The sequence below is a fragment of the Lacerta agilis genome, chromosome 11 (assembly GCF_009819535.1).
Source record: "Lacerta agilis isolate rLacAgi1 chromosome 11, rLacAgi1.pri, whole genome shotgun sequence".
In the NCBI taxonomy this organism is placed as follows: domain Eukaryota; kingdom Metazoa; phylum Chordata; class Lepidosauria; order Squamata; family Lacertidae; genus Lacerta; species Lacerta agilis.
Genome location: NC_046322.1, coordinates 49679945 through 49707374, shown reverse-complemented (window position 1 = coordinate 49707374; position 27430 = coordinate 49679945). Strand labels below are relative to the sequence as shown.

At 43.9% G+C, this 27430-nt stretch overlaps 1 protein-coding gene across 1 annotated transcript in view; it reads right to left on the bottom strand.

The window, feature by feature from the left end:
* The window catches only part of SPTLC1 (serine palmitoyltransferase long chain base subunit 1), a 35651-nt gene extending 11483 nt beyond the window's left edge, over positions 1-24168 (bottom strand). Inside the window, exons 1-10 of the mRNA XM_033164065.1 lie at positions 24069-24168; positions 22141-22248; positions 20775-20869; positions 18334-18427; positions 17537-17609; positions 12048-12180; positions 3800-3929; positions 3059-3148; positions 1900-2007; positions 526-621 (exon numbers count right to left, since the gene is read on the bottom strand). Of these exons, the coding sequence (XP_033019956.1) occupies positions 526-621; positions 1900-2007; positions 3059-3148; positions 3800-3929; positions 12048-12180; positions 17537-17609; positions 18334-18427; positions 20775-20869; positions 22141-22248; positions 24069-24134 (993 nt within the window). The 5' untranslated portion in view covers positions 24135-24168. The remainder of the gene's footprint in view (positions 1-525; positions 622-1899; positions 2008-3058; positions 3149-3799; positions 3930-12047; positions 12181-17536; positions 17610-18333; positions 18428-20774; positions 20870-22140; positions 22249-24068) is intronic.
* Positions 24169-27430: the final 3262 nt, after the last annotated feature.

The following is a 27430-nucleotide window of genomic DNA, read 5'->3' as shown; positions in this document are numbered from 1 at the left end:
TCGGCCTTCTTTATGGTCCAGCTCTCACTTCCGTACATTACTACTGGGAAAACCATAGCTTTAACTATACGGACTATACTCATTAGTTTGGTAATGAGTTATAATTCAGCAACTTCTCTTTCAAGTGTATTTCTAAAATCCTTTTGCAATAAGACAGCTACTTTAAGATCTTGTATAGAATGTCCTGGGAGATTGGAGTGTTCTCCTATTGGTTTCTCTGTTTTATGATTCTTGATGTCAGATTTATGCCCATTTATCCTTTGGCGTAAAGTTTGTCCTGTTTGTCCAATATAGAGAGCTGAAGGGCACTGTTGGCATTTGATAGCATATATAATGTTGGAAGATGAACAAGATGGTGTTATTCTCAACTGACAACATGAAGAGGAGATGCTCCCATCAGCCTACCAACATCTGCCAGACTGGCCAAGTGTGAATCCACTCTGTCCAATACCTGCCTTGGTCACAGTATTCTACTGGAACTCCAAAACATACAACATATCGTGCATTTCCAGTTTTTACACCTACCTGGTGATCAATAACAAAGGATCGCCCGCAGCAAAACCCTCCAATAGAAGCCAGGGAGTTTTCCATATTTGCACTTATAAGATCAATGTCATCCATCTGTTGCACAAACAGGGCAACACCAGAGTTAGTTAAAAACAGCATGTTTGGTTACCAGACATATAGCTGTAGAAAGGTTAGATTGGCTTTCAGAATTATTTAACCCTCCCAAACATGCCCATAATTAATAAAGACACAAACTCTTTAAATTCATCTAGAGAACGACGGACAGCAAAATACAAGAGATATTATTAAAGTGGCACTCAATGCAAATTTCTGGTGTCAGTATCCTACAAAGTACAGCGGTACCTTGGTTCTCAAACTTAATCTGTTCCAGGAGTCCATTCGGACCCTGAAACTGTTAGAAAACCAAGGCATGGCTTCCGACTGGCTGCAGGAGCTTCCTGCACTCAAGCGGAAGCTGCGTCGGACATTCGGCTTCCAAAAAACGTTTGCAAACCGAAGCACTTACTTCTGGGTTTGCAGCGTTCGGGAGCCGATTTGTTCGGCAACTAAGCCGTTCGGGAACCAAGGGACCACTGTATCAACAGTTTACGTTTTCCTGTTTTCATCTACTGAGATCTAAAAGAGCAAAGTGGATCTGAAGCAGCTCTCAGCTTAACTCTGGAATACATTCAGTTAACACATTTGACCCGAGTGTCAATATTAATGTAAATTTCTACATGAACTTTCCAGAATGATGACAATGACACAACTCATCTGGAATAAAAATGCTCTAGGAATCAAAAGATGAACAGGGAGCAGGATTTTTTTCCCTTCCAAGATTAGCTCCTTGCATCTTTCCAAGTTCTACTTTATGAGCTCTTTACCTCTTTGTGGGCAAACAGTTCCTGAACATGTAGAGGCCACTACAAGAAGCACCCTGAATCCTAGCCAGTAGTTTGTAAAATGTTCTGAAGGATTTATATAAAGTTATGTGTTAATTTGCATCATGCGGGTATATTGATGCATACCACATCTTTGTGTTAAGTATGTTCTTTTATATCAGAAGATTTACCCATTCATTTGTCCGATCCCAAAGCAGATTCTTGACAAATTCAGAAAAAGGCAAAGCAGTAACCAAAAAACCTGCAAACTGGTAGGTTGTTTTAAAGGACTATGATTTTGATAACTTGAAGATGCTACTAATAATCCCTCCTATATTTAAATTTTCTTTGCAAAGCTAGTATTTAAGGGATTATGCAAGAGACAAGATTGCCATGCACAGAATTTGCATATAATGGCTGCAAAGCCACTGCTATACACATGACAAGTATATCAAAGGTTGTTTCTTCCTTTTGGCACAAAAAACCATTGTCATTAAAGGCATGCACTTACATTTATTCCAAAATGTTCTGTAACTCCTCGTCCATGTTCTCCCAGCACTCCGAAGGAAAGACTTTCTTCCAAAAATAACCTGACTTTGTATTTGTATTTCAATTTCACCTACATATTTATTCAATTGCAAGTGACACAAGACAGTACAAGATTATAGAGTGCTCAGGACAAGAAACCAGAGTCATGCACAAGTTGTCAAGTGTTCAATCAACTTCACTCTAAAAATGCAAACCTCCATGCACTTTAATTCCTCGACATTGTCGTAAGATAAATATGGAACATATTTAACCTAATTATGCACAGGATATAATTTTCTGTGTGCTGGTGCCTCAATGAGTTGCTGGACTTTTGGGAGTGTATGTGTGTGGTGAAATATTGAAATACAGAACTAGTACCCTTAAAACTTTGGGAGTAGGAACAAATTTCCTTGAAGGAACAATTTGAAAGCCTTCTTACTGAGAAATTCCCCAAATGCATTATAACAAGATTTCCCCCAGTTATAGCACCACTAATGAAAGTTATCAATACACAACTAGAGTTTTAGGCACAACACAGCAGCACCAATATAACACGCCTCATTCCCAGTGTGAGAATATTGTCTCCTGCCTCAAATTTGCGGCAACCCATTCTTCTGACCCCTGCACCAGCAAGTGTCCTCATATATAAGGGGTTAAGCTCTCTATCCCTATCTAAGGTAAAGGTAAAGGACCCCCGGACGGTTAAGTCCAGTCAAAGGCGACTATGGGGTTGTGGCGCTCATCTCACGTTCAGGCCGAGGGAGACAGCGTTTGTCCGCAGGCAGCTTTCTGGGTCATGTGGCCAGTATGACTAAACTGCTTCTGGCTCAATGGAACACCGTGACGGAAACCAGAGCGCACAGAAATGCCGTTTACCTTCCTGCCACAGTGGTACCTATTTATCTACTCACACTGGCATGCTTTCGATCTGCTTGGTAGGCAGGAGCTAGGACAGAGCAACAGGAGCTCACCCCAATGTGTACATTCAAACTGCCAACCTCCTGATCAGCAAGCCCAAGAGGCTCAGTGGTTTAGGTCAAACACACACATCACTAAACAGTCTAGTATCTTTCTGTTCGTTCTTCACATAGCACATAATGACTGGTAGGGGAAATACTTATCGACAAAAACTACCTACTCACCAATTCCGGAAGAGGACAAATATCTCCAGTGTTAACATACAAACCCTCAACCACGATAAAGCGCCGGGTTACACGAGCTTTACGAGGGTTCTGCAGAGAAACAAAAGTTTTGTATGGATGCTTCTTAACAGATGCTTGTTATGAGATAATCTCGCTTAGGTTACCATTAAAATGCCATCAAAAGTTGACAGAATGTATAGAAGAAAAGCCTGAGCTTATGCCAGCAGAAATCAATGGCCGTAAACACATTTTTAACAATATGATACTTTGCGGTTAAGCATTCTTTATAGCCAGTAAGCTCTGCAGCCAGGATAAAGGCTTAATGCTATTAACTCAGAGCCTTTAACACAAATGTTGATGTATAAAGAAATGTGCATGGCTCTGTTTTGATACTACTTTAATACAAAAATTGTACTTACAGTGTGGTTGTGAAACAAAATGGAACTCTTGAGTATTTTTTACACTGCACTGATATTGTGGTGGTGTGTGTTTGGTTATTTTGATTTTTTTTTTTAAAAAAAGGGGGGGTGAACTGCATATCTTACAGCTCCACCTGCAGATTTTTCAAACGCTAAGTGAAATTTGCAGACACTAAACACGGCCATCTGAATAAATGAAACACAGCTGCCAGACCTACTTCAAAAGATACACAACACTTCATTTTCAGAATGGACTAGAAGATAAATACGTTAGCTTAAAAATACACCCCACAACACATCAATGACTTCAAAAATATCATACCTTCTGATCTTCAATCTCCTGCTCTTTGAGTAGATGATGAAGGTCAGCCATATCATTATGTTTAAAAAACTTAAGGTTGCTTCTGGAAGCCTGTAAGCCTTTCTGAATAGCAAAGCAGGCTGCTTCATCACTGCAAATACACAGAATTGTGTCAGTTCACTCATAGCATGAGCTGACTTTTTGAAGTCTGATTTCTCTCCATAAAGCCTCTTCCGCCCCTTAGGAAGGAGGGGGGAGTTGCAGTCAGCACGAGCCCTACACGTGCGCGGGGGATGACTCCATCCCCTGCCCCTGTTGGCTGAGCCCTGGGCGCGGTGCCCGGCTGGCTGACCAATTGGTACAGCTGACGGGCGTGGCTGGCTGCATTTAAGCCGGAGCGCGGCCAGGCCTCAGCCTCTTGCTTCCTGCCCCCATCCTGCACGCTTTCCCACCCTCCCACCCTTTAGGCAGCGTTTTCATGACCTTGCTATGGACCACGGTTGGTCGCCGTTAAGGGGCCTGCTGGGAATTTTCCCATTTGGCAAACTGGCTCCAGCCTGGTGGTTTTCGCCTACCTCGTAGCAACTCGCCACAACTTTGGTTTTGGCGGTTAGGCATTGGATTATCTCAGAAAGGTTGAAGGTTGGGGGGGGGGAGATTGGGCCATCACCTCCCCCCCAAGGTGCTGAAGGGTACTTCAGTAAATGAGTCCGGGGGGCGTGTCCCTGTCCGAAGCCATGGTAGGTGAGGGCCAAAGGCACGCCCCAGATCGGCAATCACAGGGTGAGTCCCTAGCTGATGTGCAGCAGCAGGGCTCTCTCCTATCGGTGGTTAACCCTGGAGTCGGATATAGTTGGTGCTGGAGTCGGATATAGTTGGTCAGTTCCAATGCCTAAGCCAATACCGCTCAACATCCGTAACCAATAAAGTTGTGGCCTTTTCATGCCCATTGACCGTATTCTTTGTGTCCTGTGTCTTTATTTCACCACGGGAGGGATCGGGATATTGACATGCAATGTACTTGTCATAAACTGCTACACAATATGCTTTTTTGACCACATGAGCAGCCTCAACCACGTCCAGCTACAGAAGTGGACAGCAAGACTGCATTCTATTAGCAATATCGTCACATGACGGGGGCTCTTGCATTCTTCTCCCTCTGAAATGGCCACAAGGAGATGACATGCTTTTGCTTCTACTTCCAATTGCAGTTTAACTGTGTTGTTTTTATCCAGGGTTTATTGAAACAAGCCAGCTTCATGAACAATGTTTCCCGGTTTGCCTGTTTTTTGCAAACCATAGTTAACATTCATGACAGCTTCCCTAGGTTTCGCTACAACACTGAAATGTGAACCTTCCAATCTTCTTCGCTGGTGAAAGAAAGGAAAATGAATGCATCTGAGGCTTATCCACATAATGATAAAACCATAATTTGTTATGTTTGAATGCAGCCGGTGTATGAGAGCTGCCCAATCAATAGCCAACAATTTTGTTTTTCCTGTGTTCACAGGAACTGTTACTAACAACATTTTGTTTATTAAAACATTTCTAATCCCCCAATATGAATCAAAGAGATCCCCAAGGTAGAAATACACACACACACAGTGCTTTTTTTTTCTGGGGGTATGCAGGGGTACGCATACCCCTAAACATTTTGTGAATCTTTGTACTTTTGTCCATTTACTGTATTTATTTCCCCCAATTTGAACTATAAAATGGTGGTTTTCTTGAGTCAAAATGAGAGTACCCCTAAACTTTTTTTTAGAAAAAAAACACACACACAAAATAGCTAAAGCAGACATCACACAATAAGCAAACAGAATAAAAGCAAAAAAATAGGTTACAGTAAAAATCAACAGAAAGAGTGTAAGCTTTCTCCTTATGCCCTAATAAAGTATTTTTGAAAAAGAATACCCTTCACTATCTAAAGCCCAAACAGAAAAGTAGCTGAATGCATTTCTTAAAGGTAAAGGTAAAGGGACCCCTGACCATCAGGTCCAGTCGTGTCCGACTCTGGGGTTGCGGCGCTCATCTCGCTCTATAGGCCGAGGGAGCCGGTGTTTGTCCGCAGACAGCTTCCGGGTCATGTGGCCAGCATGACAAAGCCGCTTCTGACGAACCAGAGCAGCGCACGGAAACGCCGTTTACCTTCCCGCTGGAGTGGTCCCTATTTATCTACTTGCACTTTGACGTGCTTTCAAACTGCTAGGTGGGCAGGAGCTGGGACCAAGCAACGGGAGCTCACCCCGTGGCAGGGATTCGAACTGCCGACCTTCTGATCAGCAAGCCCTAGGCTCTGTGGTTTAACCCACAGCGCCACCTGGGTCCCTATGCATTTCTTAAGAGACTGTAAAAAAGCCCCTTTCTTGTATGACCTTCCTCCATATCCCTGACAACAAGCTGACCCAAAACAAGGTCTCTGAAAGAGTAGATCCTATGTAAAAGAAGGAAGGAGAACTGGATCGATACAGTTTATAGAGGTGAAAACCAACACTCTGAATTGGCTCAGAAACCACCTAGAAATCACAGAAGCCACCTTAAAACCAGTATCATACATTTCCTATTGGTCACTCCAGTCAACACAATGGTGGCTTCATGGGATCACATGATCCTTTTGGAGAACTCATCAGATTAATTTCTATTTAATGTTACTGACTTTCATACTATGTTACAGTCAGGCACATGGCCAGTCATACTCTTGGCTTTGTCCATGACAAATGAACGACCCAATCAGTGTTAGAAACTCACTGATATATAAGCTAGTTGGCAAGTGGCTCCTGAAACCAGGGTTACAGTCACCAAAACAGAATGCCTAGCTGCCGTTTTTGGACCAGGCGGCTCGAAAAGTTGCCTTTTTCAACAGGACCTTTAGGTTCCTGAAATTCATTCTGACTGTGCAGATAACATATAATGGGTAGAATTCTACAGGATGGGGTATTAGTGTGTGAAAACAGTCAAGATCCAAGGATCCCCAGGAATGCACCTCGAGATGGCGGAGACATCAGGAGCCGCCTAGGTGTTTTCACTTGATCACAAGTGGCCAATAGCCAGGTGCAAAATGTGCCCGGTGCCTGGCAAATTTCGAACGCTGCCCACCATATGTCTGCCTTATGTAACAGGTAACATTAGTTGCTCAGGGCTAGGCTCAGAGTGGCTTCAAACCTCCCAGGGTTGCGGTACCATCAACCAGGGTGGATAAAAAAAAATCAATGTTTTTTTTAATAAATAAAAAAAATCAGATTTTTTAAAATTAAATCAGATTTTTAAAATAAAATGCTTTTGGAGGAAAAATCTTTCTAAAGATAGTTTTCTATTTAAGTTACATTATAGTCCAAAGGCTATTCACCAGGATTTAGGGATTTGTTTTAAGTTTTTCATATATGCTAAAACTCAGTCTAAGGTGTTAAAAAAAAAGTTTAACCACATCAGTTAACAAACATGGATACATATGCTACAATGTTATTGCTTTAGTTAAATAAATTGTTTAAATTGTTATTTAGGAAATGATTATTTTTCTCTTTTCAATAAAGTACAGCAGAAAAGTTGTCCAAATATAAACAGTGAACTTATTAAACCTCACAATAATTTCCTAATTATCTTCCTATATATTTCTAATAGTATAATCAAATCAGTAATTTTTGCTATAATTGTAAAAACTACTCTGAAAATTTATTATTCCCAAAATGAAACCTTCATCTGGTTGTAAATATTAAGATTATACCAGCAAGAATGAGATTTTCTGTAAAAAAATAATAATGAATTAAATCAAGTCTTGCTGACTAGTGATTTAAATTGATTTGATTTAAATCAAATCCACCCTGCCATCAACTATGGCAATCTTCTGGATCACCTGGCTGGAAGGCATTGTGCTATATAGACCTCCTTTAAAGATTAGTTTCAGGTGGCGGCATTCCTCCTCCACTCCATCAACTTTGACATACAGGATGTCACACTGATTCATCTTGTCTCTCAACATATACATGAAACAAGATCATCCCAATATTTGGGCTAGTGATCATCTACCTGTATATGCAGATCAAAACTAGCTTTCATTTCCATCTTTTGATGCAATGGAAGTTCTAAACCGGTGAGTTTTGGAGTAGATTAAGGTGAACAAACTGAAGCTTAATCCAGACAAGGCAGGGGTGCTGTTAGCTGGTCGTTCTGGCAGCCTGGGGGACAGGCCTCCCTCTTAAAAAAAGAAATCTGGTTTGCAGCTTGGCAGTGCTCTTAGGTAAAGCCTTGCTTAAGGATGTTCAGATAGCAGAAGTGGTTGCGACTGCCTTTTGCCAGATTTGGCTAGTGGAGCTGCTGTGCCCTTATCTCGGGAACCAGACTCAGACATATCCTAGTCACTTCCAGCTGATCATTGTAACACTATGTTAGGGCTGCCTTTGAAGGCAGAGCAAAAACTTCAAATAGACCAGAATCCCTCCCAGCGCTGACACGAGATAGCAGTTTGCAGCATAAAACTGCAATACTGCATCCTCTGAACTTTCTGCCTATTTGTTCCTATACTCAATTCAAACTCTGGATAATAGAAGAAGAAGAGTTTGGATTTGATATTCTGCTTTATCACTACCCGAAAGAGTCTCAAAGCGGCTAACATTCTCCTTTCCCTTCCTCCCCCACAACAAACACTCTGTGAGGTGAGTGGGGCTGAGAGACTTCAGAGAAGTGTGACTAGCCCAAGGTCATCCAGCAGCTGCATGTGGAGGAGCGGAGACGTGAACCCGGTTCACCAGATTACAAGTCCACCGCTCTTAACCACACCACACTGGCTCTCTGTAAGAGTCTGTAAGTCTATAGTCATCACCTCAAATTGAGTCCAGCGACAAACTTGTACCTAGTGAAGATGGAGCAGTATCAGGGTTTTATGGTTTGTTTGTTTTCAGTTATTTTTATTTGCTTTAGGTAGGATTCCATGGTTTTGAACTTTAGAGCCCTATATGGCCTGGGAACAGAGCACCAACTATCTCCACCCATATGAATCTGCCTAACCCCAGAGATTAGCTCCATGGGTTTGAAATGTGGGCAGAAAATTTTCTGAGCTGATGGCAAGATAACTTTGTTGTTCAGTCGTGTCCAACTCTTCGTGACCCCATGGACCAGAGCACGCCAGGCACTCCTGTCTTCCACTGCCTCCCGCAGTTTGGCCAAACTCATTCTAGTCGCTTCGAGAACACTGTCCAACCATCTCATCCTCTGTCGTCCCCTTCTCCTTGTGCCCTCAATCTTTCCCAACATCAGGGTATTTTCTAGGTAGTCTTCTCTTCTCATGAGGTGGCCAAAGTACATCCTCCCCAAAAGGCTCAAACTGAGCTTGTCTTCTGAAGAGCAGCTAAGAAATTAGGGCCCGGGGGGGGGGGGCACAGACATCTTTAGGCATTGCTCCTTGAATTAGTTATTTGACTACACTGCTCATAATCTCTTAAGTGTAATCTTAAACATAAAGGCCATTTCGATGTTCTTTTGTTCATAGATTTAATTTCTTAAAAAAGTTTGCTTGCCATCTTCAACAATTTTTTTAAAAGGAAGCTAGTACAGTGGTACCTCGGTTTAAGAACTTAGTCGGTTCTTAAACCGAAACAGTTCTTAAACCGAGGCGCGCTTTCCCTAATGAGGCTTCCCGCCGCTGGTGCCGTTCAACCATTCGGCTTCCGTTCTTAGACCGAGGTAAAGTTTGCAAACCGGGACACTACTTCCGGTTTTGCGGAGTTCGTAAACCGAATAGTTCGTAAACAGGGCTGTTCTTAAACTGAGGTACCAATGTATATTAATAAGGAGAAAACTGCCAGGGCTAGGTAATTCCTAGCCATTGAACTCACTCAGTTCATAGGTTACATGGGGGGGTGGGGGTGGAAAGGGGGGGGGAATCAGACTACTTACGTTGCAGACACATTTATCTGGGAATGTCTCATTGAGTTCAATGAGATTTAGACACGCACACATATATGATTTCAGTTAGTATCAACTAACACATAACAAGCACAAGCTCAGTAAGAGTGCTCTAGAGGAGACTTTTGTCTGACATTAAGTAAATTCATTCTAACCACTCAACAAGTGCATTTCTTTGCTTGGCTGTAACCTATGGGGGATACTGACAAAACGTTTCAACAGCTGCTAGCAATTTTCAAGGAGTTTATTCTGAAGCAGCAATTGATCGTTAAAACCAAGTAGTCATTTTGAAAGCATTTCATAAGCGATTAAAACTGCCCCTTAACAGGCATTTAAAATGGTATCAAGATACAGCTTTGAAAATGACAAGATCATATAAGCGATCCTACACTGGCGCTGAAAAATTGTGCATAACCACTTTCCTAACAATCACATTCAGCCTTTTTTCTATGAGAAGTCCTATTAAAGCGCTTTTATAACTGTCCCAGTTAATCTCATTTTTAAACAATTGAGATGGATAGCTCATAATGCATGTTCACTAAGACCACAGAACCCACTAAGAGCTGGTAACCAACAGCAACAGCTTGTAGGTTCTCCCTTTGAGAGAAATATCTATGGTTAACTTGGGTGTACACAGACGTTGCCAGCAGTGGCTGGCAACAATTCCCAGATTGCAACAGCTGGGAAAAGTGTCACTACAACAGGGGAGATTGTCCCTATCAGGTATATGATGAGTTTGGATTTGATATCCCACTTTATCACTACCCGAAGGAGTCTCAAAGCGGCTAACATTCTCCTTTCCCTTCCTTCCCCACAACAAACACTCTGTGAGGTGAGTGAGGTTGAGAGACTTCAAAGAAGCGTGACCCAGCAGCTGCATGTGGAGGAGCGGAGACACGAACCCGGTTCACCAGATTACGAGGCTACAGCTCTTAACCACTACACCACACTGGCTCCAGCTCATAGGCTTCTTCCTCCAAGCAGTTTTGCATCTGTAAGCCATTAGTAGAGACTGCACGAAGAAGGCACACAATGTCTGCTTGGGTATGTTCACTGGCCACCTAACTACTCTAGCCCAGTTTAGAAATCTCTTCCCCAAAGGCTCAACCAAACCGCAAACATGCACAACTTTTCTAAGAGCCCCAAAACAATTTTGTTTGAAAAGGGTTTGAGTTGAAGTGGTTCAAGCAGGAAGAATAAGTTCTGTTTTAGTTTAAACTGATTCTCTCTGGTTATCTTCCGCTTGGACTACTGCAATGCACTCTACATGGGGCTACCATTGAAGGTGACTCAGAAACTACAACTAATCCAGAATGTGGCAACTAGGCTGAGGACTGGGAGTGGCCGCTGAGACCATATAACACCGGTCCTAAAGCATCTTCACTGGCTCCTAATACATTTCTGAGCACAATTCAAAGTGTTGGTACTGACCTTTAAAGCCCTAAATGGCCTTGGCCAAATAGACCTGAAGGAGTGTCTCCACCCACATCATTCAGCCCGGACACTGAGGTTCAGCTCTGAGGGCCTTCTCGGTGGTGGCGCCTGCCCTGTGGAATGTCCTCCCATCAGATGTCAAAGAAATAAACAACTATCTGACTTTTAGAAGACATCTGAAGGCAACCCTGTATCAGGAAACTTTTAATGTCCAATGTTTTACAATATTTTAACGTGTTATAAGCCGTCCAGAATAGCTGGGGGAACCCAGCCAGATGGGCAGGGTATAAATACAATTAATGTTGTTGTTGTTATTGTTGTTAAACCAGATAGGTGGGTATAAATAATAAAATTATTATTGTTTATTACTATTACTACTACTACTATTATTAAGTAGTGGGGTTAACTATCACACAAAGGATTCTATGATTCTTGGATCTGAAGGAAGAAAATTAGGTGAACAAGGCAAGTCACAGGATAGAAATAGCCACATCTGCATTGGCACTCCCCCCCCCCCTCCACCTCCAAGTGCTGCAATTCCAGGAATTGCTATCAACTGCAATGCTCATTGTTCATGAATAAACAGTCCAGGATGGTAGGGATTCCTCCTTTGACAGAGAGAGTATAAACTGGCTTTAAGATTATTACCTTTTGTGGAATATGGTACCTAGAAACAAGTGGATTTTGCTATGAAGAACCTCAACCTTACTGAGAGGAGCAGAAGTGCTACCAAGTTTCTGAAGGAGCCTCTTCAGAAAGTCCCTTGTACAGTCGTACCTCTACTTACGTATCCCTCTGGATACAGAATCTTTGGGTTACGGCCAGCAGCGCGCCTCTATTTACATAATTTTTGGGGTGGGTGCAAACGGACCCCTGGAATAATTAAGTTCGTATCCGGAGGGTCCACTGTAATATAGAAAAAGTGAAGATTACGTACACAAAAACAATGTCTCCTCGTTTTGAATAGGCAGGAATAGCACTGGCAATTGTAGCAAATCCATAGGAATATATGATAGCTTCCTCGGTCCTCATAAATTTGGCAAGTCGTTCCTCCAGTTCCAGATGTACATCTGTTTGAGAAGGGGAGTTTATGTTTTAGAAAAGTCACACAAAGATGCAAAGTCATTAGCAGCATGGAAATCTATTCAACTTTGCCCACGTTATTTTCTCCTTCACACACACACACACACACACACACACGCAATAAGTACAAGCTGACAATCCTGTCATTCTAACCAGGTGCAAAGTAACTCATCAGAGTGTTTGACTGCATTACCTTAAAAGGGCACTTATGTTTTGTGAGTAAAAGTAAGCAAGCCACACTCAGATACCTGTCAGAAATATTCCAGAAACGAATACCTAAACATGTCTGTTGTTGGGAAACTAGAAACAGAGGGAATCAACATTGCCAAGTTTCAGAGGCTTGTTTAGAAAGCTAAGGGGTAATTATCTTAGCTCTATATTAACATAGTGCATTCCAAGTGGAATTCCCCAAGCAGTTTTCAGGCTCGATAAACCAACAAAGCAATCAGTGGAGTTAAATCTCTTCTCCTGACACTTATTCCTATCTTGCATTCTTCCACATTTTTTTTTTGTTTTTGCCTTCTCTCATCCCCTACCTTCCTACTCCTCCCCAAGTCCTCATTTTCTGAACATCCCTCATTTCGAATGATACATTCGCATCTATCACTTACTAAGCATTATTTTACAGATTTATCCATTATTATTTTAAAAATGTTTTTATTGAGTATTTTCTGGGGTTACCCAAGTACATGCATCACCTCTGTTTTCAGATTCTAAAGTTCTTTCTACAGATCAGTAAGACTTTAATATTGCATACAAGGGTGGGGGGAGAAGAGAGTTGAGGAGAGAGAGGGGGGAAGAAGGGAGGTAGTAAACATTCATTGTTTTACATGGTATATTTGCAAGGTTTTTGTGTCAGCGTCACATGGGTAGGTTCTCTTTCTATTCCTTTATCAGTTTTCATTGGCATTGAGAGCAGTTGGGGGCCCAAGGCATGGATGGCCGCATACAGTTGACTGCAGTGAGTTTTGTTTGCCCCGTGTGTGTGTGTGTGTGGTGTTGTTGGGTCAAGTTAGGCATCGATTCATATGCTGCCGGTGGGCTCACCTTTTATTACACACACAACCCAGCAAGATCCATCAATTTAAGAAGAATTAACCGTTGTCCCCAAATATAATTTCAACCATGGTGAAAAACGTAAATTAAAATCCATCTCATTTGGGGGGTGGGTGCTGGAAGGGCTCAATCCAGTGCAGCGCAAGTAGAGTGACTGTACACAAACGAGTGCCAGGGAGCCCAATAGTTCCACTTTCTCCCATTCATCTTCCATCAAACATGAAAAAGGATGGCAAGCTCATTTGTTTTGTTTACGTATATACCGCTTACATGGTAAAATGGCTCCTAAGTGGCTTAAGGTAGCACAAGCGAGCACTGCAAGGAATGGGGTATCTATTCCTCCGAGCACAAGTGGTAGGGAACAGAGTTTTACTGAGCCTCATGAGAGTCCTCCAGGAGTGGCCAATGTGTCTGTGTCAGGGACTGGGCAGAGGAGGAATGGAGGAAGACAGTATAGATCAGGGGTCCCCAAACTAAGCCCGGGGGCCGGATGCGGCCCAATCGCCTTCTCAATCCGGCCTGCGGACAGTCCAGGAATCAGCGTGTTTTTACATGAGTAGAATGTGTCCTTTTATTTAAAATGCATCTCTGGGTTATTTGTGGGGCATAGGAATTCGTTCATTTTTTTCCTTCAAAATATAGTCCGCCCCCGCCCCCCCACAAAGTCTGAGGGACAGCGGACCGGCCCCCTGGTGAAAAAGTTTGCTGACCCCTGGTATAGATCTACAGCAGGGGTTTGTGGGAGGTTACAGCTCAGAGGCAGATGAGGGGGAAAGCTGGGAAATCATGGGAGAGCCAGAGCAACACCCGGCTGACATGTTGTCATTAGAAAGCATCTCCCAGAACCCGGCGAACCTTAAAAGTGGGAGAGCAAAGAGCTCAAAGACAGAGGGCATGTAGCAGCACCCGTAGAGGAGATGATGAGAATGACGAATGAAGAAGTGGGAGAGATGAGGTGTGTGGCGATTCACTTGGAACAACACCATTATCCAAGAGGCTGGGGTCTATAGCCTCTTTCTGTAAAGACTGAAATAAAAAAGGAATGCAAGAAACTTTTCCTTGTCTTTATACCGTACTTTCCTGGGAAACCAGCCGAGAGCCAGTGACAGCATCCTGAGAGTCTGATAGGATGAAACCTATTAGTTCAGACCATCTCCTTTCAATATAAAGAAAGTTGCCAGGTTTAGAGATACTGGGGAACTGGTAACAGGCCAAATTAAGGAACCTTATCTCCCAATTTTTTTAGCTCAAAACCTCTGATTATCACATTGGGAGGGGGGCAGTTTGGACCCAATTTAGTGACCAACATTCCTAAGAGAATCTGCTGTTAAATTCCAAGGAAAAGGGGCAGGGCATAAACCTTTCTCTTCTCATATTCCTATGCATCCTAGGCATCAAGCAGAAGCATGAGAAGATGACACATACGCTGAAAAGAACAGCCAAACCTCCAGAGTAAGAAGTCATTTACCATACTGAAAACCACATGGCTCTAAAGTTTAGAAGTCAGGATATCTAGATGGGAATCTAGTCAAAACAACATCAGTTATGGTCATGGATAGAGTTTCGCCACAATCTTCCAGGAACAAGGAAGGTAAGAGGGAATTCTAGCACCACCACTGAAATGATTAAAAGGAGAAGGAAGCATGGAAGACATTGTTCTCATATGGTAAACTATCAAATCACAGTGCCCAAAATGCCGACCATAAGATGAACAGTTTGCCTTGTGAAACCCGAACAGTCCCAAGTGGCTTCCTGGAAGCCATTCCCAATCTTCTAGGTAAAAACACCAGCAAGTTAAGCAACTCCCACCAGAAAGGCAGACTATAGGGGAGATAAAGGAAAACGTTTAGGCTCACTGCACTGCTGTCTCTATAGTGCTCTGCGGAGACAGAAGAGGAATGTGAAACACCCTCACACTGTGATTAAATGCAGACTAGGAGTTTCATAGCAGGATTTGTATTACAAAAACCCTCCGCTTGAGGTTTGAATCCAAACCTCTTGATTACCACACAGATATAGTATGTTGGCAATATCTACATTACTGTGTTCACAAGCGGTCAAGATGTTTCGGCCAGAAATCAGACTGCCCCCTCGTGGCCTCTCTGGAAAGCTCAGTATTTAGTCAGTATTTGCTTTAGCTCTGCCAGTTATCCCTATATGACATTTTAATAACCTCGAAAAGAAGCTGTGAATGCATGCGGGTGTATCCCAAGAAGCATTCTTGAAACAAGCTTAAGGCATCCAGCAATGTATTCTCCTCAAACAAGATAGATTCTGTAACCGATACACACTGGAGAATCTAAGGAACCTTCCATAAATAATCAGCTGTAACAGTTACATGATCTTGGAAAAAGCTGCAACTTCTATTGCAAGCAGAGATTGTGTGAAGGCTGTTGCTGTGGAAAAAAAACAGGAACTGATCTGGAAAGGTTAAGGGAAGCACAGGGGAAAGATGGAAGTTAGGATGCTGTTGCAACTGTCCTGCCCAGATGGGTCTGCCTTCAGGTCCAGTTGATGTGGCCAGAGGCAGTCTGAGAATGGCCAGAGGCAAGTCACAGGAATTCCTTTTTAAAAAATTATGTCAAGGCAATAGCTGAATTCTTTAACGAAAAACTTCACAGTTCCTATTTCTTGCTACTGGCATTGCAGAATATTCAAAGACCAGGATTGCCAATGGAAATCTGAGCAGCCCCTCAGACCAATGTGGAAGTAGCTCTAGGGTCCAGCAGTACCTGGGTGTCAATCTTTCAGGGAGAACATGTGTCTCATCCATCATAAGTACATTTATGCCCAACTGACTTACTTGCTTTTGTCTGGATAATGTTATACAGTGGATGCTCGGGTTGCGAACTGCGTCTGCATGGGTCGCGATTCGGTGCTTCTGCGGTACGCAACCCGAAATCACGCAACCTGAAGCGGCCGTAAACCGAGGTATGACTGCATTGGCAAGGTTAAAAAGTTGTGTTTCTGTATCTGTAGGCCAATGAATGCCTGTAGAGCATTAAGAAGCAATCTGCTTAATTCTGAGTGAGAATCCCTCTCGCTTCTTTCAGGCATTACAATCCAACTGGGCTCTAGTTTATCCTAATTATACTGTAATACTTTGTAAGTATTGTAGCTTCACTTTCACAAGATGCAAAAGTGTTCTCTTTTCACTCAAAAAGTACAAAACTGCCTAGAAAAGTAGTCTCCCTGAAAAGACTGAACATGCAACCATGGGTATACTTCGGGATGCAGACTAAGAGCTGCTTCTGGGTTTTTAGGGAGGCCTGCTCAAACTCATATGGATAATTCCAGTCTTGGAAATATCTTCTAAGCAGCAGCAGCCAAAAAAAAAAAACCAAAAAAAAAACCAGTGGACATTCCAACAGTTATTCTTTCCCTTCAAATCCCTCCTGTGAACTCACTTTTTCTCTGATGTCTTTGGCAGAACCTCTTAGCTCTCATTTGCTACCGATGCAATTCTGTACCTAGTTTCCCCGAGTATAAAGCCCCTCAAACTCCGTGAGCAGACGTGTGTATCTTGTGTGTGTGTGTGTGTGTGTGTGTGTCTATATAAATATCTATATATCTTGTCTTCCAAAACAACTACTCTATTCTGGACTTACAACTGGAAAGCGTAATGCTGGTGGTCAACAAGAGAGATTTAAAGCAAATCTTTAAATAATGTAGTATAAACACCGACAATTGGGAAACACTGGCCTGAGAGCATTTGGAGAACAGCCTTGATCAAAGGGGCCATGGGCTTTGAAGACGCTTGGACTCAGGACGAGAAATGTGCTAAGAGGAAGGCACACTTGGCAAATCCACAGCGTGATCAACTCCCGCCCAAAAACATATGTCCCCACTGTGGAAGGACGTGTGGATCCAGAATTGGCCTCCACAGTCACCTACGGACTCACTGTTAAGACCGTGATTATGGAAGACAATGTTACTCAGCTAAGAGTGATCACCAAAGAAGAGGAGGAGGAGGATTGAGCTGTAGTATGTTCAACTGAACTGAATGGAAACTCCTTTTCTGTTTATGCTCAGTTTCAGCTTGCTTTCTGCTGTCTCCCCATGACAAACTCTAGATTGTGTGCTTCTCAGGAAAGGGACCATGTGCTCTTGTTATTACTCCATGTGTGTGCATGTTGATGACACTATGCAAAAAAACAAGCTTATATGCCAATTCATCTGAATGAGGAATACGTTAGCATGCGTTCACACCTCCCAATTCCTTTATGTGATGTCCACATTCAATTAGCGACCTTTAACGCTCTACTGGAAAAAACAGGTTATACATACCAAAGGTTCCATAAAATCCTCTTGGGCCACAGGTGCCAACACCGTATTTTGTCAGAGATTTCTGGGCTGCATTCTTTGAATAAGCATAACAGGAGGAGAGTTGTTAAGTACAGTTAGAAAAGAAATGATTTCTACAGTATTCATAGAATCACCAAGTTGGAAGGGAACACGAGGACTGGCGTTGGATACGCCTATTGTTCTAGTCGCATTTTGCCACTGACAACCCACCTTTTGTGACTGGATGGAGATGTCTGGGAGCCTCTGTTGTGCCGAGGTATCTCCACCCCGGCCTACCTGCAGCCCATTGGTCTACAGGGTGCAGCGGCAGCAAAAGACATGTCCCGCAAAACACCTGATTCGCCCTGCAGAGCAGCAGCAAAAGATTGTCTCTCTCCACCCCCACCATGCTGCTGGGAGAATCAGGTGTTTTATACTAATTTGTATAAAACATTATTAACTGATGATCTTAGAATGCTAAGTCAGGACACTTGATTTAAAAAAAACAACAGGTTACATTTTTGTTTTTACTAGATTATTTTTGTTTATTTTAAATAAAAAGTTAAAACCACCACCTTTCTTAATTGACCTGACTTGAAACCCTCTCCAAAATGTTTTCTCAAGACTCTATCTGCACCTACTTCTTACAAAATACTTTTGTTTGCTGTATTGGGCACTTTAACAAAGTCATAGACAGGGGGCATGGTGCTCCCTCCCTGCTTAATAAACCATAGATTATTAAGGCAGGATTGTTACACCTGAGCCAATACCTACAGATGAGCAACAGTGCAGGCACTTACCTTGACCCTTTCATTATCCAAAAGCCCAAGAAAATTAAATGACGCAAAGTTTATGCATTCCTTGCCGTTCACGACAATGTTATGAATTGGAGGCCTGAAAAGAAAAGAAAATCAAACTTTTCTTAGCTTACTAATAATCCTAACTTCGTTTCAGGCATGTGGTAAGAGAACAGCGCTTTTAAAAATTCTGCACAACACTGTAAACACAACTAATTTGAAAATACATATTGCAATGGTGGAAGCTGTTCAGTCTTTCTGGTGTGGGGATTCCTTTTTTAGAATTTGTATCACATTTCAAACAGCTGCATTCTTGTTGAAGGTAAGGTAAAGGACTCCTGGATGGTTAAGTCCAGTCAAAGGCAACTGGGGTTGTGGCACTCATCTCACACAGAATTTGGCACTTTCAGACACTACAGTGGTGCCTCGCAAGACGAAATTAGTTCGTTCCGCGAGTGTTGTCGTATAGCGGAAATTTCGTCTTGCGAAGCACGGTCGGAGGAAGTGCAGTTTTAGGGGGGGGGATCACAAAACATTTGCGTTTTGCGAGTCACGGCCATAGGAAAATTCATCTTGCGAGTCACCCTTTTGTTAGCGAATGCCTTTCGTCCAGCGAGTTTTTCGTCTAGCGAGGTATTCGTCTAGCAAGGTACCACTGTAACTACTTTCAAGAACCCGTATCTGAAACTCTGGAACATGCAGTGGGGAGGAAAATTTAAGAAGGATCTTGGGAAACATATAAACTACCTTACGACAATCAGAAATTAAAACTGCCCTAGTTAAAGATTGCTTTGCTTTCAAAAGAGCTAAAATAAAGAGGTTTCTTACCTCTCCTCAATGATCAAATATCTATTTACTTGTTTTGTTTTTTTATTACTGAACTACTATTGCAGGATATGCAAGGTAGAAAACAAATCTTTATGTCTAACTACTAGTTTTAGGATAACTTACTTTGGGGTCAACATTAACATTCAGAATATTATAGGTTTTGCTTCTTAACCGGGGTGTATGGGGTGTAAAGGGACCCAGGTGGCGCTGCGGGTTAAACCACAGAGTCTAGGGCTTGCTGATCAGAAGGTCGGCGGTTCGAATCCCTGTGACAGGGTGAGCTCCCGTTGCTCGGTCCCAGCTCCTGCCCAACTAGCAGTTCGAAAGCACGTCAAAGTGCAAGTAGATAAATAGGGACCGCTCCAGCGGGAAGGTAAACGGCGTTTCCGTGCGCTGCTCTGGTTCACCAGAAGCGGCTTTGTCATGCTGGCCACATGACCCGGAAGCTGTCTGTGGACAAACGCCGGCTCCCTTGGCCTATAGAGCTAGATGAGCGCCACAACCCCAGAGTCGGACACGACTGGACCTAATGGTCAGGGGTCTCTTTACCTTTACTATGGGGTGTTAGGGGAGGGGCGGTGAGAGACATGTTAGGCTCCTTCTGGGGTAGTTTGTCCACATTTGGTGCCCAACCTGTGCTCAGCTCTCACCTGTGGCTCCTAGAAGCTGTCAGCATGTTGCAGCAGCAACACCCTGGGAATGGCTTCGACTGGCCGGCTAAACCAGGTGAGAGTAGCCAATGGGTCTCAAACCCTTAGTGGGTTAGGGACTTCCCTTGCATGTGAAAACAGACTCCAGCAAACTGAGTGGAAGAGGCCAATAAAGAGTGGGAAGTGAGGGGCAGGTGGGGCTCATGAACCTGGGAAGGAAAACTCTGGGCCTAAATCTCTGCTGCCTTGCAGGATATATTTGGGGAAAGAAAAGGCGAAGGAGTAAACCTGACACAAATCCAGAGTGGAGTCCGTAAGATGCTTGGATGGCACCTTGTCTGCCTCCTTCCAGCAACTCCTGCAGCCAAGCTGGTGCCAAACAGATTGCTTTCCTTTCCTTTGGACCACATCAGCGAGGGCGAGAGGGGGGTCTTGTCGTCTGGGCAGCCCAGGGCCCCCATACACACTGCCCAGGCTTGCATACCAGAGAGATCACTTTGGTACTGCTAATACAGTGGTTTGCCTTCACTCTCGGAAGCGCAAAGAAGCCAGCAACCATTTCTTAACCACTGAAATCTCCACAGCTTAAGAAGTTTAGATTTGATGACAAGCTTTCACAATAGCGTTTCTGAAAAGTCAACAGGCAAGCCTCTAATATCAATTAAGCAGCTGAATGCTAACTAAGTGAACCAGATACCAAGCATCCTCATGCGGACATGAGGTTGTTTTTTTTTTTTTTTTACAAAATTATGTTGCAAGCTAAAAGTTCAATCCATTCTGTAACCTGGTTCTCAAAGTCTGCAAGAGAGCAAATCACAATTTCCCCTGAAAGTAATCAAAGCTGCAACAATAAGCATACTAACTATGAAGCGAGCACCTTTGAAATCAGGAGGACTGACTTTCAAGGAAGCATGCAAGGGATTGGGCTGTTTAGTCAAACATGAAATTGATTTATTCTAGGATTACCCTGAAACAACATTGTAGTTGAGAGCTGGATGGTCTTTTGATACAGGAGGAACTAGTGGCTCTGGTTGCCATTCTTCAATCAATTCTTCCTTTTCCTGAAACAGAAAGAAGCCAAAATATTGGTTGTTAATAATTTTATTGAGAAAATCAGGAAGAGATTTTTGATCTAAGCAGATGGATTTTACACGCATGTCTGGTAAGTTAAATGGATACAAAAATGTAATTCATTCATAATAATATGCTTCCCATTTACTAATCCACATATTTCTTTGATGTTCTATGCATGCCAATTGGCGCTGTAACTATTGCCACATATTTGTTTGCGCTGGGAAAACAGTTGATTATGCTGACAACATGTCTATGCAAGAGCAATATAGACATTAAAAGGATCATTATGAAATTAATCAACTTCTTTGTACAGATGCACCAAGCAAGTTCACCCAAAAACAAAAACAAAAAAAACCTGCTGGCCTTATGATTGGCAAGCTCAAGAGACTCAGTGGTTTAGGCCAGTGTTTCCCAACCTTTGGTCTCCAGCTGTTTTCAGACTACAATTCCCATCGTCCCTGACCACTGGTCTTGCTAGCTAGAGATGATGGGAGTTGTAGACCAAAAACAGCTGGAGACCCAAGGTTGGGAAACACTGGTTTAGACCACAGCGCCACCCGCATCCCTGACAGGAGGGAGATCTTGCCCACTCAGATTTCTGTACTGGTTGCCCATAGGCTACCGAGACAAGTTCAAGGTGTTACTTTCAGTATATTAAGCCCTTAACAGCTTGGAATCAGTTTACTTACAGGACCACTTTACTCGATATATGTCCAATATGGGCCACTTAATATTTGCTCCACACTTGTAAGAAATCCATATTTTAGTGGGGCAACACCCCCACTTCAGAACTCCCTGCCTACTGACACCAGGCAGGTGCCTTTGTTATACTTTTTCCAAAACCTGCTGAAAACTTTTTTGTTTAGGCAAGCCTCTCCTGGCATGTAGAATGTTTTTAAATACATATTTTAAACTGTTTATTGATAATTGTAAAGTTTAAGCTGATATACAACTATGATTACTCAGCCCCCTCTTCTCTCTCTCCCCCCCCCCGTTCTCTCTTCCTACCTCTCTTCTCCCCCAATCTTATACTGTATAGCCTACGTTAAAGTTTCACGTCGAATATAACTGATATGTAAAAGGAACTTTATGATCTTAATATAGAGGCGATGTATGTAACCAAAGAAAATCTTTAATAAAAACATGCTGTGATTAGATTGAAGTGCTTATTTCAAGCATTACAGCTATTAATCATATTGACTTGTATCCTGTAGTTTTTTTTGTCAGAGCACATTGAGACTATTTTGGAACATCAAACCTTAGGTGTGAGGTCAGATCGCTCCTGAAGCTTGTACGTCTTGGAGAAAAGAAGTCTGATTATCCATAGGATTAGAATACCTTCCAAAATAAGATGGTAAGTTGGAGCCTGGAAAGTAAACAAAAATACCGGCTGCACATTAATCATTTCTCTAAGTTTGCCATCTCTTTAAAAGTGTACAAGTTAAATTCACCACTTTTCGCTGTTTTAGCCAAACTCGTAATGCAACTGAAATGTTTAGGAAGCCTAGCACTGCCCAATCAGAAGCCCAGGCACAATTTGACTGGCCATGCCAGCTTGCAACACTCACAAAGTTTGGCTGAACACAAGCAAAGATGCTTTCCTTCCCTGGAGCCAACACACACACCTTTCTTAGAGGAGATGCCCCATCTGCAGGGGCATCGTTTGTGTGTACAACCTAAAGAAGATACCCAGATAGGATTAAATGCCTGCTCCTGGGCACACACAACAGAGACCATTTATATGGGTGTTTCCCAAACTTGGGGTTTGGAGTACATTACCCCTGACTACTGGTCCTGCTAGATGGGGATGATGGCAGTTGCTGTTCAAAAACCGATGGGAGACCCACGTTCAGGAAACCCAAATTTAGATTTACAGGTGTGGGGAACCTTTGTACCTGAAGACGGCACTGAACTACAGTTCCCATCAGCCCCAGCAAGCAGTTTAAGCCTTTTAAGAACTTGTTCCTAAAATTAAATCTGGGAATGACAATGGGGAGAACGCTGTCCGTTATCAGAGAGGACATCAGTTAAAGCCTTTTAAAAACTTGTTCCTAAAATTAAATCTGGGAATGACAACGGGGAGAGCGCTGTCCGTATTCAGAGAGGACATCTTTTAATCGCAGTGTTGCAGAAAAATTCTCCTGGCTTGGAGATGCGTCAGGAGCAAAGATAAATATCGCCCCAGAGTGGCTGGGGTAACCCAGAAAAATAATAATAATAATAATAATAATAATTATCACCACAAGGGTGCAAACTTGAATAAAATATTGGGGGAAGCAGGAAAGCCCTACCCCACATAATCCACCCTATGCTGGATTCTTTGTCAGGATTCAAAAATCTTTTGATGCCTTGGGCTCTTAGATATAAGTGACTTTGTTCTGTGAACCGCCCTGAGACCTCCGGGTATTTATAAATTCAATAAATAACAATAACAATATGGCATAGCCACACACAGCATTTGAATAGGAATTCCCCTGAACTTTAGGGGGCCAGCCCCCTTAATAATAACGATGATGATGAGGCACAGACACACATCATTTGAATAGGAATTCCCCTGAACTTTGGGGGCCCAGCTCCCTTAATAATAATAATAATAATAATATGGCACAGACACACATCATTTGAATAGGAATTCCCCTGAACTTTGGGGGCCCAGCTCCCTTAATAATAATAATAATAATAATAATAATAATAATATGGCACAGACACACATCATTTGAATAGGAATTCCCCTGAACTTTGGGGGGCCAGCTCCCTTAATGATGATGATGATGATGATGAGGCACAGACACACACCATTTGAATGGGAATTCCCCTCAACTTGGGATGTCCGGCCCCCTCAAATTTTTATTTTTATTTTCTTGGGAGGAGGGCTGCGAAGGGAACTCTGTCCCTAGTTGTTGTTGTTGTTGTTGTTAGCTCCTCCTATGCGTCTTCCTGACGGCCAGGCGTGGCGACCCCTTTCCCCTCCCCGCCCATGGGCCCCTCCATCGGGCAGCCACCCTCCTCCCCGGCGTCCCACCCAGACCTCAGCCTCCCTCTTCGGTTGTGTGTGTGTGGGGGGGGGAAGCCTCCAGCCTCTCCTCTCTCCGTTCCTCTGGGGGGGGGGGAAGGCCGGCGGAGCCTTTCGGCGACCCACCCGGCCACCCACCTCGAGGGGCCGCCGCCGCCTCCCGGCCCGCTCACCTCATAGAAGGCCTGGACCATCTCCACCAGCACCCACTGCTGCCCCGCGCCCTCTGCCGCCGCCATCGCCGAGAGATGCTTCCGGGTCCCGGCGCGCGCGCTACGTGAATTCACGCGGCGTGCGGGGGCGGGGCTGGGAACCCGCGGCGGACACGCCCCCTCGCCACGCCCCGTTTAACCCCTTCCACTCCCCGGAGCCTGAGCCTGCCTTGTAGAGACGAGGAGGGGGAAGCGCAGGTGGAGGCGGCCCTGTGGCCAATCCTATGCGTGTTTAGTACGAACAGACCACCGGCGGTGGAGGACACCAATTTACGTAAATAAAATATTGGAAGGGTTGCAAGGATGCCTCACCCCCACAGGATCGGTCGCAAGATGCAGAATACTGGAAGGGTTGCAAGGATGCCCCACCGTATAGGATCTAAGGGTTGCAAGGATGCCCCCACCCCATAGCATCTAAGGGTTGCAAGGATGCCCCACCCCATAGGATCGGTCACAAGATGCAGCAGTCCACGCACACCGTTGGAATGGCAATGCCATTTCTTAATTTTCAAAAATACGTGCATTATCTCTTTTTTCTTTTTCAAGTTGTGCTTTCTACAGATCAGTTTCAATTGTTGTGAGACTGTCTGTTGCATGCAGTGTTAGGTTAGAAAGGAAAGGGGGCAGGGCCGGATTTAGATGAAGAGAGGCCCTAGGCCAGTGTTTCCCAACCTCTGGCCTCCAGCTGTTTTTGGACTACAACTCCCATCATCCCTAGCTAGCAAGACCAGTGGTCAGGGATGGTGGGAATTGTAGTACGAAAACAGCTGGAGGCCCAAGGTTGGGAAACACTGCCCTAGGCTACTCCACTTGTGAGGCCCCTCCCCATCCCCCACCCACATCCCCACAACCAGAAGAAAATGGAGGAGTGTTATCAGGGCCGTCTTAAAGTGATTGGCCGCTGTGGCACGACGATCCATCGGTGTCCCCCCCCCCCGGCGTGCCGCCTCTCCGCCCACCTCCCTCCCGCACTGGCCGCCCCTCGGGAGGCGGGGTGGGCAAGCGGGGGATGAGGGGCGTGGCGCTGGAGCGGCACGGGGCTTTGCGCGCCCTTCCCAGCGCTCCAGCTGGGGCTCCGGAGGGCGGGCGGCTTGCCGCACGCCTGCCGGCGCCCGCCTGCCCGCCCGTGGGGGTGGGTTGGGGAGGGGGCGCCCGGTATGCCGGCGGGCTCGTGGGGTGCCCCTGGGGGGCCCGGCACCCTGGCGCGTCGCGCCACCCAGCATCTATGACAAGACGGCCCTGAGTGTTATTAACAAAATTGAGTGAAGCCAAGGGTGATGACGGGCATTTAAAATTCTGCAATTCACAATTTCTCCTCTATTATTATTGTTAAATACCATGGTGATTTTAAAAAATGCGTAAAATTAACACTGAAAAGCTTTTGCAATAACTGAACTTTTTAAACCTTTTGAGGCCTGGGCAGGCCAGGTCTTCCTGCTGGGATTGACAAGGCATCTGACCCTCACCTGAATCTCATAGCTCTCCTGACGAGTGCTTTGGTCTGCCCACCACATACCAGGCACTCTACAATTCAAATTATGCCCCAGTGTTTTTTTGTTACAATTCCCTTCTCAATTAAGTACCGGTAATCAATTTTAATCTAGAATTTAAATTCTGAAAACTTTCTTATTTGTTAATTTGAGCAAGTAAACTATTGCTCTCACTTCATTACAAACAGTAAAACAACAACCCAATAACACACCCCCTCAAAAAAGTGAACCACGTTTTAAAAGGGCATAGAATGTAAATCAAATCAACCAAAGGCCTAGTTAAAAAGGAATGTTTTTGCCTGGTGCCATTATTATTATTATTATTATTATTATTATTATTATTATTATTATACCCACTCTGGGCAGCTTCCAACAAGGTAAAACACAATTCAAGCAGACAAAATCTACACATGGATGTGTGGGAGTCACACATGCCTATTATAAGGAAGGAAAGGAGGAGAACCAGCTTCAGTTCTTCACTTCTTGTTCTTCCTGCTACAATCTAGAGAGAAAGGTATTTTGCTCATCTCATTGACACTTCCTTTACTGGATCGCATTGTGGGCTTAGCCCAGAACTGCAGCATGCGGAATCAGTGAGTCAACACCTAACCAAACTGATTCAATATTCTCCCCTCCCATTTCTCTTCTGGAAAATTGTGAGAAACAAATATTACAAAACGTTCAAGTTGCAATCGTTCGCATGGTCACGTTTGCAACACCCATATTGAGCATAATTCCTAGGAAGTAGGTGCCTAAGAGCTCAGGGGGACTTTAAAAAGGTAAAGGGACCCCTGACCATTAGGTCCAGTCGTGTCCGACTCGGGTTGCGGTGTTCATCTCATGTTACTGGCTGAGGGAGCCGGCGTACAGTTTCCGGGTCATGTGGCCAGCATGACAAAGCCACTTCTGGCAAACCAGAGCAGTGCATGGAAACGCCGTTTACCTTCCCACTGGAGTGGTACCTATTTATCTACTTGCACTTTTGACGTGCTTTCGAACTGCTAGGTTGGCAGGAGCTGGGACTGAGCAACAGGAGCTCACCCCGTTGTTTCGGGGATTCGAACCGCCGACCTTCTGATCGGCAGGCCCAAGATGCTCAGTGGTTTAACCCACAGCGCCACCCGCGTCCCAGGGGTACTTTACTTCTGTGTAAATCTGCAATCCTAATCCCATTTACCTGCAACTGGGAGTAAATGTCGCAGAATTCAATATGACTCTGCTGTGGTAGCAGAGCAACCTATAAATGCAGGGTTACTTATACGTTGTGAGAAATTGCATGAATTAATTCTGAGTAGATATGGTTAGGACTGACTAAGAAATGACTGTGTTAATAGTCAGCATTTTAATGAGCAATAATTTGAAGCAAAGCAACTTGTTTATTAAGATGACCTTGGGCACACCCAGAAGGGATTGCTGATTTTGCCTGGTCCCCTATAACACCTTGAAGAGAGGCACATCCTTAAATTGGGAAAAAGAAAGGGCAATGGAAGCATAATAAGGCAAATCTACAGCTGCTGTGCCACCTGTGTTTTGAAAGAGCGGCCTTCTGTTCACCTGTGCAGTATTTCCTAAGAGAAGAGAAAAAGTGGGATCAATGCTACCATCCCGGTTGTGATAAATTACCCGTGTAACCACTCTGCACACAACTGCCAGCACTTTATGAAACACTATTTGCCACAACACCAGATGGGAAGCAAATTGTACGGTAGAGGGGGGAGGGAATGAAGTAATAATGCTTTTCAGCTGGTGGCCACGGGCAAAGCAAGTAGAAAAACAGGACTTCAGTTTTGTAGATTCAACCACACCCTTTGCATGTCCTGGTTTGCATTTTCG